The following is a 12,421-nucleotide window of genomic DNA, read 5'->3' as shown; positions in this document are numbered from 1 at the left end:
CTCACAGAACCTCTCCCAGTGCTGTGGTACCATTTGACTGAGGAAACTGAGGCACTGCACCACAAACCACTTCCTTGGAGTTGGAAGGGAGCCGAAAGCATAAAGAGAAGGAGAATTGCCATCATTTGGTCTAACCACCCATCCTGCACGAGGAAGAGAGCCCCAGAGGTTGGCCCATTGCCCAGGCACGCTTGGAGTCTTCTCTTGTCAGCTTACAATTCCCAAAGCATTTCATTTCATAGGCAACAGAAAGACCAGATCATCTTGTTGCAGGTGAAGAATGAAATGTCTTCCCCCTGATTTATAGGATGCTTTTTATAATGGCAGGGTGTATTTCTAAAATATTTACAAGTCTATGTGTCTGTTCACAATTTAAAATAAAATGTCCTCTAAGTATGTGCCAGCTGCTGTGACCCCGGCGCTGGGCTGGAAGGAGGTTTGCAGGGTTGTCACCAACACCCGTGTCCAGAGAGAACAAGGACAAGCTGTTCCTGTGTGTCCTCAGCCCCTGCTCTTGTTAACAAAAATGCCACCTGTCCCTCAGATTGCCACCACGAGTGCCAGCAAGGCCCAATTACGTGGGTAAGGGGAGAGCGTTGGGGAATAGAATTATTGGGATCAATAAAAGAACTGTGCAAGCAATTGGGCTGGAGGTTTTTAGGCTTGTGTGTGAGAGACATTTTCCATGGGAAAGTCCCTGTGTGAAGGAAACAAACAGCCTGAGAAAACATACAGGGAGTAAAGAACTTGCAGCTGTGCTATCCGGGAGTGATATGAGGGGGGCAAGCACAAAATTCTTTTGATCATAACAAGACTGTGGAAAACTGCCAATGCAGTCCAATTATGTAGAAATAGAAATGTGTCTTGATAAGCTTTAAGCCACTTAGGAGCTAACAAGCTGGTATACTATATAAGTGTCTTTAGACTGCTAATAAACGGAGCTCATTTATTCAACCATATTGGTTTGGCTTTGTTTCTCGCTCCCCCCGCCGGGGATCCGGGCTCCTCGTCCCGCACGGCTTCCAACAGGAGAGGAACAGGGCAGGTTATTAACACTGATGCATTTCCCCTCTTTTACACACCTGTGTTTCTCTGTTTCCCATCTCCCACTCCCCTCTCCTTCTGTGCCACGTGAATTGTGTTTGGCCTCTGTTCCCAGGGCACTGCCCATGGAAGGCTCCTCTGAGGCACCTCTCACCTTTGTGCTGCCAGCAAAGTGGGAGGCAGAAATCAGGAATGAACAGCCCCATGGTGTCACTGCTAATCCCGAGGTCTCCAAAGCCTCTTCCCAGACCCCTGTGCGAGTCACAGATCCCTGCAGGGTGGTATCAGTGGCTAAAATCAACCCAAATTATTGGGAATTCAGGGCAAGATCTCTAAGGGTTCAGTACCCACTACTGGAGAGATTTTTGAAGGGACCTGCATTCAGCACACACAGAAATTCAGGAAACATGACCACATCTGTTGGGTGTGTCCAGTGGTGCATTTAGGAATGAGGAGAAGGCTGAGCAACAGGTAGGAAGAAACAAAGCAGCAAATCCTGCTCCCTCCAGGCAAACTCTCACTTTTCCCACTACTGCTGGGCTTTAAACACAGCAACAGGGATGGCATCCAGGAGGTAACTGAGCCTGCTGCATCCCAGTTATCTGGGACAGACAAAAAGGCGGCTTTGCCAGGGGGAAAGTCAACAAGGAAGGGAACAGGAAACAGTCTCCTGGAGGTATGTGTAAGATTTCCCACTCATCACTGCAGGAACTGTACACACAACTCACTCTCCCATCCAAGGATTCTGAAACCAGCCACTCAGAAAAGGGACTTGAACTGAAATGCAACTTTCAAACTCATCCTGTATTGAGTAAGTCTGTTTTTGAGGCACTCACCTAAAAAACCTCATCCCTGGATGTGGTCTCTCAGCCTCCTGGGCCATTCCTTTACTTCCTCCAAGGGCATTTCCAATGTCTTGTCACCAGTCCAGGCTGCTTCCTCCAAGTGCCAATGCAGCCTTCTGCAGCCCCACAAGAAGCAGTGGTATGGATCTTTAGGCTGCAAACAACACAGAACAGATTGCTGTGACAACAGGCATGTCAGAGATAAAAACACCTCCTCACCATCCTGATGAAAGTCAGTCACAGAAAATCCCTGTGGCCATGAGCTTTTAAACCTGAACAAACTCAGCCATGCCACAGCACTGAGTGTCCCGTGGGCAGGGCCAGGGTTCTGCTCTGAAGGGAGAGCTCTAATTTAGCACCAAAGAGCTTCTTCCGCTCAGCAACACTAGAGTAGGAGGAAGGAATTAGAAGATCTTTCTGCATCTAATACCCAGGATTATTCTCATGGAATATTTCCTCAGATCAGTCCAGCTGACTTAGACCATTATCCTGTACAGACTCCAGTGAGTGAGGGGGAAAACACAGCCATGTCAGGGCCAGGATTTTAAACATTACAGCAATGGGGTGAGAAAACGCTTTAGAATATTATTTACAAGACTGTATATAAGAATATGCAATGACAGGCCAAGGGTGAATGGCTTCGAACTGAAAGAGAGTAGGTTTAGATTAAGTATTAAGAAAAAATTCTTCCCTGTGAGGGTGGGGAGGCCCTGGCACAGGGTGCCCAGATAAGCTGTGGCTGCCCCATCCCTGAAAGTGTCCAAGGCCAGGCTGGATGAGGCTTTGAGCACCCTGGGCTAGTGGAAGGTGTCCCTGCCCATGGCAGGGGGTAGAATGGGATGAGCTTTGAGGTCCCTCCCGATCAAAACCACCACATGACTTTATGACTCTATGAAAACACTTTTACATCAGTAATTCCAATGCCCAGGGCACAGAGCAGTGTGGGACATTTTAAAACCTGACAGTCTCCACAACCTATACATTCTACAAGCCCTAAAACAAGCACTCTCAATTATTTACTTATTTCTAAAAAGTTAAAACTGTCAGAGTGAATCACCCCAAACAGGGCCAAGAGACACTTGGGACAGAGTCAGAGAAGTGGGTATTTGCTTTATTCAGAGCCAGGTGTGTGAGGGATCGCTCCTTCTAACATACACACAGCACTTCCTACAACACAATATAATGGGTAAAATTCGTGAATAATCATCACATTCCTTGGGATAGGAGTGGTTATACAAATTAGTTCTCAGAAGTCATTAATACCATTAGCATACGTGTCACATGTGTGGTGTGTCCTGGTGGTCTCACTGAGGAAGGCTCCTCTTCTTCCTCGGGGGTCTTTCTGATGAAGATCAGTAGTCTTTGTCACAATGCACTTTCTACCTTTCTTTCTGGAGCATGAGCAGTCCTTTGTAGAATGATTCAGCGGTTTCTGTGTTGGTCTCAAGTAAATTGTTGTTCCTCTTATCTTGACAAGATTAAGGCGAATCCTGCTTCTTAGGTTTTGTGATCAACATTTGCTGTCTCCCAATAGTTAATTACTGATCAGTCTTATCAAGAGACAGAACTATCTGCCAAACAGACGTTTCCCCTCTGATCTATACCTATTTCTGTCTGTAACTCACCTTATGCTTTTCATTTTTATTTTTATCGAAAAGGCAAACTCTATCAGAACTGGAAACACCCTCCCACGAGGGGTCCATGGCAGGTGGGTTTAGGAAGGACATTGAGGGGCTGGAGAGAGTCCAGAGCTGGGAACAGAGCTGGGAATGGAGCTGGGGAAGGGGCTGGAGCCCCAGGAGCGGCTGAGGGAGCTGGGAAAGGGGCTCAGGCTGGAGCAAAGGAGGCTCAGGGGGGACCTTGTGGCTCTGCACAAGTCCCTGACAGGAGGGGGCAGCCGGGAGGGTCGGGCTCTGCTGCCAGGGAACAGGGACAGGAGGAGAGGAAATGGCCTCAAGCTGTGCCAGAAAAGGATCAGGTTGGACATCAGGAAGAATTTCTCCATGGAAAGGGTGGTCAGGCTTTGGAAGGGGCTGCCCAGGGAGGTGGTGGAGTCCCCATTCCTGGAGGTGTCCAAGGAATGCCTGGACATTGCTCTGAGTGCTCTGGACTGGATGACAAGGTGGGGGTCAGGCACAGGTTGGACTCGATGATCTCAGAGGTCTTTTCCAACCTAACTGATTCTGTGATTCTATTTCTAGAAGTTAAACCAGGGGTTTAGGTCTCTTTTCCATCAAGGGGTTTTTTTTACCTGAAAAAAAATAGGTCCTGACTTTACCCAGCAGCACAGACCAGGTAAATCTGCACCAGGTAAAGCAGCAAAGTGCCAGAGAAGCAGATAAGCCCCTTGAGAGGAAAGCTAATGTCTTTACAAAGAATTTGACAGGTGAAGGTATTGGAGTTAACGTCTTTGAAATGGGTCTTAATGTCTCTACTAACTTTAGGCAGCAGGTTTGTTGCAGAGCCCGGACAGTTTGATTCCTGAAACAGATGAGTGAGTCTGCAGAAGCCTGAGTTTCTGAACTACGGTGTAAAATAACAAGAGGGGTTATGGGGTAGGCGGTTCAGGAAGGCTGTACCTTCCTAGTGCCTCCGCCGATGGCGAAAGGAAGAGGGCAATGTGTGCCCGGGAGCTTGGGATAAAAGGAGGCTTCGCCCTCTGAAACCTCGAGATAAAATCCCACGGGCGTGTGCCCCAGTGGACAGTGAATAAAATTGCAGGACTCCTTTATCTCCTTTTTGGACATAAACCTCTGAGATTTGCGGAATTTTCCTCAACCTGAAGGATCACTTATATCATCTACAACCATAAATCAGCCAAAAACAGAAGCAAGGGCACCACTGCGGCCCGGGCTTTCCCCTCTGACAGACACAGCAGCACCGCCCTCGTGAGGGGAGAGCAGGGCCATGAGAGGAGAGCGGGGTGTGAGGGAAGAAGGGAGTCTGTGAGGGGGGAATGGAGACAGTGAGAGAAGAGAGGGGCCACGACGGGAGAGCGGGGCCGTGAGGGGAGAGCGGGGTGTGAGGGAACAGAGGAGCCACGAAGGGGGCGTGGGACCGTGAGGGGAGAACGGAGGTGTGAGGGGAGAAGGGGCTGAGAAGGAGCGGGACTATCACGCGGCTCAGCCCCAGGACGGGGCAGCACTGCCCCGCGCGGGGAGCCAGGCGGGAGCTGCCCGGGCCACGTCCGCCGAAGGCCGCCGGCTCCGGCGATGCCGCCCGAGCACTCCCGCGGCGGATGCGAACACCCGCACCGCCGCCGCCGCCGCATCCCCTCAGCTCTGCGGGACGCGGGCCCGCCCTCAGCGCCCGGCCGGGCTGCCTGCGCTCCGATTGGCCAGAGGTGCTGTCTGTCACCTAGCGTCACGCCCCGCAGCCAATGGGCGCGCGGGGAGGGCCGGGGCGGGGCCTGCGGGGCGGGGCCGCGCTCGGGCCGGAGCGAGGGGCAGGTAAGGGGCAGATACGGGGTAGGTACGGCCGGGGGGCCTGAGGGGGGCCGGGCCCTGCTCCTGCTCCTGCTCCTGCTCCTGCTCCTGCTCCTGCTCCTGCTCCTGCTCCGCTCCCCGCACCCGGGGCGGGGCTGTGCGGGAGCCGGGGCTCGGGGGGCAGCGGCGGCCTGCACTGCCGGAGGCATCCCGGGAGGCCGGGCGGGAGCGGGAGGTGGAAGCCCTTGGAGGGATGAGGGAGCATCCAGACCTCCGGCGGGAATCGAGGGGTCCGGCCCTGCCCTGGGCCCGGGTCGGTGTCGGGGGTGGTTCGAGCACAGATCCGCGATGGGAAACGGGCCGAAGTCTTAGAAGGGCTCCAGGTGATGTTCACAGAATCATCCTAGAATGGTTTGGGTGGGAAGGGACCATAAAGCTCATCCAGTCCCAAACCCTGCCATGGCCAGGGACACCTTCCACGAGACCAGGCTGCTCCAAGCCCCGTGCAGCCTGGCCTTGGACACTTCCAGGGATGGGGAGGTTAAAGATGTGATTGTTGGGTGCTCTCAGGGAGAAGGAGCACGGGGTGGGTGGGTGCAGCTGTGCTCTGGGCAGCCTTTTTTGTGGGGCTTCATCCTGAGAGCTGCCACACTCACAGCACCCGAGAACTTCACCTTAACCACACACCCTCCACTGTGCTTACTGGTCCAGATGCAGCTGCTTTTGGCCACATGGCTGGTGCAGGCTGGGTCTGGAAAAAATAGCTCTAAGGCATGTGTGCACATGTCCCTTTGCTGTCAAACTTGGAGATACATATGCTGTAATTATCCTTTGTGTGGCTGAGGGTGTTCTGCAGTTCATGGTGCATGAACTCTGCCCAGGTTCCAAGTTTTTGTTTATGGATCACGTGCTTTCCCCTACTATTATTAAAAGTGACATTCATGAGTTGTTCAGATATTTTGAACTCGGCTGAGAGGCTAAAACTGAATTCCAGGTACATGCCCTATTGTTGTGATAAAAATTCAAACGAAAGTCCAGACCCACTTAATATGGGGAACGTACATTGGGCAGCTCAGATCAGTCCTGTTCCCCAAATCTGTGATGAAGATCTGAACCCCTGATGTCCAGGGGAATCGTCCTGGAAAGGACCATTGTTTGCGGAGATTTTTGAAACTGTGGTGCAAAACCTTAATAAGTCCTGGCACGAGGTGATAGGACTGGGACGCATTTTGGAGGTCTGGCAGCTTGTTAGAAGTCACTGGTGTTTTGTTTAGATAAAGAAGAAAGGAACTTGGTGTTTGTAATCCATTATGTGAACTTAAGGTGCTGACATAAGATAAAGCAAAGGGTGACGGAATATTGCAGTGATTTAAATCCCAATGGAATCAGGTCGGGTGATGGAGTACAAGTACCTGGAGTGAGCTGTGAGATTACCTGGGAGCTGATTAATGAAGGTGTAAATTCCCTTCCCCTTCCTCTGCTGAAGCAGCTCTTCTGTGCTGTCCCAAGGTCCCCAACACCTGCTCCACCTTTTTTCTCCGAGGGTGAATGCCAGCCTGGCCAAGGCCAACTTGCCTTTTGTGGCACAGGGAATAAATTAATATCCTAACGGATTTGTGGAAGCATGTGTCTCTGGAACAACTTTATCCACACACACGGGGGTTGGAAGGAGATGAGTTTTAGGGTCACTTCCAGCCCAAACCATTCTTTGATATGTAGCAAAAGGCGTTAATGAATTCACCAAGCTACCAGCTTGCAGTAATTTTAAAATCAGGATTTACTGAACAAGTATCTTGGGATAAAAGAGGTTTAGGAATTGGTTTGAAATACTTAGGAATATTCCATGCCTTTCCCATAGCTCGTGACAGGAAAATACATCATTCCCTTCAGCAGCAAGACTTCAAGTGTCATGATTTACCATTGATGACAGTGCAGCAGGAAGGCCCCAGTGTACTGCTTTAGGTCACTCTTGCTCCATGCTTTTCCTGGTTCTGTCTTTTACTGAGCAAAACTGTCAGCACCAAAATATCTGTATCTGGGCTCCGGGGTAGTAAGAGGAACAGGAGGTTTTGTGCAAGTCCAGCTGTAGGGAAATCAGCAATATTTTTGCAGGATTGGGGTAGTTTGCATGTGTGGTTGTACATGGTGGAAGCTTCTGACAGGAGTGTTCTTGGGATCTGTGTTAAATGTTTCCAAGAGTTTCTGGCTGTCATCAGCCATGATTCAGGAACAAATTTCTTCTTCCTGGGCAAAACAGAGGCAAGTGGGCCAAAATAAATCTCTGACTACCTTGTTGTGGCTGCTTTCAGCTGAGATGCTCTATCCTGGATGTGAGTTTTGTTCTCTCAGGCTCCCAGGATGTTTGCCCAGAGCTCCCGGAACTCGGCGAGCCCCGTGCTGCTGCTGGTGCTGCTGGGCTGTGTCCTGTGTCCCCCAGCACAGGCCAGCAAGGTGGGTGACACTGAGCCGTGCGTGGAGCACAGCAGAGGTGGGGTGTGAGGGGACAGAGCTGTGTCCCCTCCTTCACATAGCTCCTGTGCCCTGCAGAGCTCCGAGGACATTCGCTGCAAGTGCATCTGCCCCCCGTACCGCAACATCAGTGGGCACATCTACAACAAGAATGTGTCCCAGAAGGACTGGTGAGTGAGTGGGAGCAGCCTCAGGGGTCGGTCCATGACAGCCAAGCTCTGGAGTTCCCAGCTGGTGCTGAGGAAGGGATTTCCTGCCCGTATGTTTGCAGAGGGAGCTGCTTTGGTGTGTGATGTTCAGCCCAGGCCAGGGGCATGTGTTAAACAGAAATTGAGGAATCTGGGATGGTATGTTGACCCACCGCTCTTGGCAGATGTAGGGTATGCCCTCCAATCCCTTCCACCTGGACTGGATCCCTGCAAAAGGTGCTGGGACAGTCTACCCCAGGGACTTTGGGCCAGCTAGGCTGTGAGGGGAGCTCTTAACACCAGATCAGTGTTATCAGCCTGACAGGAAAGCTGGGACACAAAGTCACCCCAGTGTCCTTGCACAGAGCACTGGTTTCACCTCATGCTGCTGCTGATTGTGGTTTGTTTGTGCTGCAGCAACTGCCTGCACGTGGTGGAGCCCATGCCAGTGCCTGGGAATGACGTGGAGGCCTATTGCCTGCTCTGCGAGTGCAAGTACGAGGAGCGCAGCACCACCACCATCAAGGTACCTGAGCTCAGTCCCCTGCTGTGCCACACCAGCCCAGGGGAACTGCAGTCACTGCCTGTGCCCTGCTCCCTGCCATGCCACAGCAGCCCAGGCACTGCCACACTGGTAGGTTCCTGGAGAAGAGCCCAGAAAGAGCAAGCTGTCACAGCGAGTACATGGTGGCAGTGCCAGGGGCTCACTCTACAACTCTCTGAAAGGAGGCTGTAGCCAGGTGGGGGTTGGCCTCTTCTCCCAGGCAGCCAGTGATAGGACAAGAGGACACGGTCTTAAGCTGCACCAGGGGAGGTTTAGGTTGGACATTAGGAAGAATTTCTTCACCAAAAGGGTGTTGGATACTGAAAGGGGCTGCCCAGGGAAGTGGTGGAGTCCCTGGAGGTGTTTAAGGAACAACTGGATGTGGCACTGAGTGCTCTGAGTGGGGTGTCAAGGTGGGGATTGGTCACACTTCTCCAACCTCAGTGATTTAGGGATTCTGTGACTTCTATGACTTCTGTGTCTGAACCAGGGGCACTCCTGGCAGTGAGGAGCTGTGTGGGAGCCCACTCTTCTTGCTGGGGACATGTGACAGTGCCAAGCATCTCTGACCAGGGCCCCATATGTGCAGAACACACCCTCAGTTGGCACAGTGAGAGCATCAGCACAGTTTGTGCAGTGATGGCACAACCTTGGCCTCCTGGCAAGAGCAAGAGACTCTTGTGAGCAAAATGAGAACAAGAGATCACACATCAGAGGCAGCTGAAAAGGACCTTCCTGACCTCTGTGGTGCTTCTTATCTATGCTGCTGATCCTTTCCCCCTGTGCTGTCCTCAACTGCAGGTGATCATCATCATCTACCTGTCAGTGGTGGGGGCCCTGCTGCTGTACATGGCGTTCCTGGTGCTCGTGGACCCCCTGATCCGCAAGCCAGACCCCTACACCCAGCCCCTGCACAATGAGGAGGACAGCGAGGTGAGGGGGCAGGGGGTGCAGACAGGGGGGCAGGAGAATGGGGGACAGGAAAACAGTGACCTCCTGCTTTTCTCCTCTGATCCAGTGAGGGACCAGCTCTACTGCTTTGGGGGCACTTACAGAGGTGAACATTTAGACTCAGATCTCTGCAGGTCATGCAGAAGCACAAGGAATATTTGAAGTTCTGTGTAACGAGCCCAAGGCAAGCCCTGCCCTCAGAGGCTGAGGGGGCTTTGTACCAACTGGCCTGAATTTAGTTTGTCCATCTAGAGGGAACCAAAAGTCAAACAGATCCTGTTTGTGCAGTGTTCCAGGTGGAGTTTCGTGGTGCTGGGCTTCCAAGGAAGGATGAGCTTCAGTGTTGGCCAAAACATCTTCTAGACACTTAAAACACCAGTCTCTGAGGTGCTGTTTGATCATGCTCTGGGGCTGGGCCCTGAGTTGTATCCAGGCTGTTGTTCCTTGTGCTTTTCCCAGACTGCAATTCCATTCAGACCCCATCTTTTTGTGGGACACTGGCATACAAATCATGGGCAAAATGATTGGCACCCAGCAGCAAAGACGAAGCCCCTCTCTCCCTCTTTCTCTCTTTGTCACACACCAATTTTCAGGGAGGACAAATTTCTTGCTGCATAAAATTCATGCAGTTGCAGCACTGGGTTGGACTGTCCTGTTTGTACTTTGTTGTGAGTATAAACTATTTGGCTCAATTCTTTCATACTCTGATGTGAGGAGCAGCTGCTTCAGTGCTCACAGTCCAATCCATTGCCTCCCTCTGCTGAAAAAGGAGGTCCTGCCAGAGGAGATGAATTGTATCCCTAAGTCGTGGGTTTGCACCCTGCTCTGCAGCAATAATGCAGATCCAGATCCAGGTGCACATGGTAAATGCCTGGTGTTAGGTGAGGTTTATCTCACTCCAGTATGCTGGACTGTAAATCCTCTGGGATAGGCCTTGCTCCTGTGCCATGATGGATCTCCACCCATCATCAGCCTGGTTTTAGCAGGGGGATGTGGTTCACTTCAGCACTGTGGCTCCTTGCCGACTCCAGGAGTGGATTTCCAGCAGAGCTCTACACTTAGTGCAGTTCCTCTCCTGGGGACTTTTATATGGAGTCATGGGTGATCCCCAAGAGCAAGGACTTGGGGGCTGGTGTTGAGGAGCTCTGAAAAGGAGGTTCTTCATCAGAACAACTCACACCTTGAATTGCTCTTTCAGGTGCAGTTTCTCCCCAAGTCAGATGCCTCCCTCTGTGCTGGGGCTGGGCAGTGCCTGGTCTCCAGCCCCACTCCTTTCCTTGCAGGACACTCGCTCCCTGGCCGCAGTGCCCGCCCCGGCTGGCGCCAGGGCCAACACGGTGCTGGAGCGGGTGGAGGGGGCGCAGCAGCGCTGGAAGCGGCAGGTGCAGGAGCAGAGGAAGACGGTGTTCGACCGGCACAAGATGCTGAGCTAGGCCCTGCTGGGCTCTGCCGCATCGGGACACCCTGGTGGTGGAACAGAACCTCCAGCCCTCCCTGATTCACCATCTCCAGAGGGAGCAGCAGCCCCAAAGGCTTCTCTGGTCCTATCCCCTGCCCTTCCCCTGCCTGGCCGTGCTGGCCCCTGGGCTACTGGCTGCAGCATGGAGCTCGGCTGGACACGGGGCTCCATCAGCCCACCCCCAGCAGGAGGTGGGAACAGAGGGCTGGGAGCTGGCTGAGTCTTCCTGGGATAAAAATAGTGGGAGAATTTTGATGTGGGATAAATTATGTGATGTTTCTTCAGGATGCAGCAGCCACCCACTCCTCCTCCAGTATGCACTGATGCTCCCTGGGCATTGTGGTGCTGAGCCACATGTGCAGCACAGGAACAAAGGGGAGGGGGTTTCTGCCAGTGGGCACTGCTGCTTCCACTTACTCTCATGTAAATGGAGAGATTTCCATACCTCTGGAGTCTGTCCAGATTTACACCAGTGTAACTGAGACTCCAGCTTGTTTCTGGGCAGGTGAATATCACAAAACCTGTTAGTACCTACACCAGTAAGAGTCCAACAGGTAAAAGGCTGATTTATGTTTCTATCTTTTTGTGCTTTACCAGTGGATAAAAACCTGCTGGGGTGAAACCTTTCCATTTGTACCCACACTGGTGACCCTTGGTGCTCTCCCAGGGTGGGCAGCAGCATTTGTGTCCAAGAGAACTGGGGCAAAGGCTCTCCTGGAGCACTGGAAACACCTGTCAGGGCCCTGGGAAGTGGGCAGTTGTGCCACTCAGAACACTCCAAGAGCTCTGACCGGATTTGGGCTGTGTGGAGGAAGCTGGAGTGGTTCTGCCATGTGTACATTGATCCCACTGAGAACATTTGGAATGTTGGGGAGGTACCTCCATATAAAATGCAAACAAATATCTACTACCTGGATGGCTTTTTTTCAGGGGAAAAATCCCATCGTGCCAGGTCTGGGGCTCTCCATCTACCTGCCAGTGCCCAGCAGGTGAGCTGATGCCACCTCAAGCCAGAGCTGTGGTTATGGCACTGCAGGAGTGTCCCTGACACTGCTCCCTCCTGACAGCAACTGTCCTGCTCCAGGAGAGCCAGGCTGGGAACATGGGCAGACCAGAGTCCTGCTTGGCACAGGTTAGTGACTTAACTTCTCCGGGCTATCCCATCGGAAAGCCGAGCAGATTGAAATTCTTCTTTTGCAGGAAGCTGAGAAATGGTTGCTAAAAGCCTAACTGGGAGACATGCCAGTCACTGCCCTGTGTGCTGGGGCCAGCAGCTGCTAGTGGAGCACCCAGACCTCCAAGCTGACCCTGCCACACAAACCCAAACAGCAGCTTTTGGAATGTGTGTACCCCAGTTACCCTTCAGCACCTCACTGGGCTAAAAAGGACCCAGAGCTTCACATTATACCGGTCACATTTTCCTTGGCCCATCTTTGGTCCCTGGAGCTCAGTTCTGGGCCTTTCTCCCCTTTGTAGAAGCCCCATCTTGCCTGTCC

The 12,421-nt window shown here is 52.3% G+C and overlaps 1 protein-coding gene across 2 annotated transcripts; it reads left to right on the top strand.

Moving 5' to 3' along the window:
* Positions 1-5,291: 5,291 nt before the first annotated feature.
* On the top strand, positions 5,292-11,828 carry TMEM9 (transmembrane protein 9). 2 transcript variants are annotated; one of them, XM_068996088.1, is made up of 6 exons: positions 5,292-5,338; positions 7,664-7,765; positions 7,862-7,953; positions 8,389-8,497; positions 9,317-9,448; positions 10,750-11,828. In XM_068996088.1, exons 2-6 carry the CDS (start codon positions 7,673-7,675, stop codon positions 10,897-10,899), a joined length of 576 nt encoding a protein of 191 aa, XP_068852189.1. In that variant the 5' UTR covers positions 5,292-5,338; positions 7,664-7,672; the 3' UTR covers positions 10,900-11,828. The 2 variants fall into 2 exon arrangements, with proteins under 2 accessions (XP_068852189.1, XP_068852188.1); XM_068996087.1 differs by having other exon boundaries at positions 5,305-5,338; positions 7,624-7,765.
* The last annotated feature ends 593 nt before the right edge of the window (positions 11,829-12,421 follow it).

Source organism: Aphelocoma coerulescens, chromosome 26, assembly GCF_041296385.1.
Source record: "Aphelocoma coerulescens isolate FSJ_1873_10779 chromosome 26, UR_Acoe_1.0, whole genome shotgun sequence".
NCBI lineage: Eukaryota > Metazoa > Chordata > Aves > Passeriformes > Corvidae > Aphelocoma > Aphelocoma coerulescens.
Note: the sequence above shows the minus strand (reverse complement) of the source record. Positions and strands in the feature narration are given on the sequence as shown.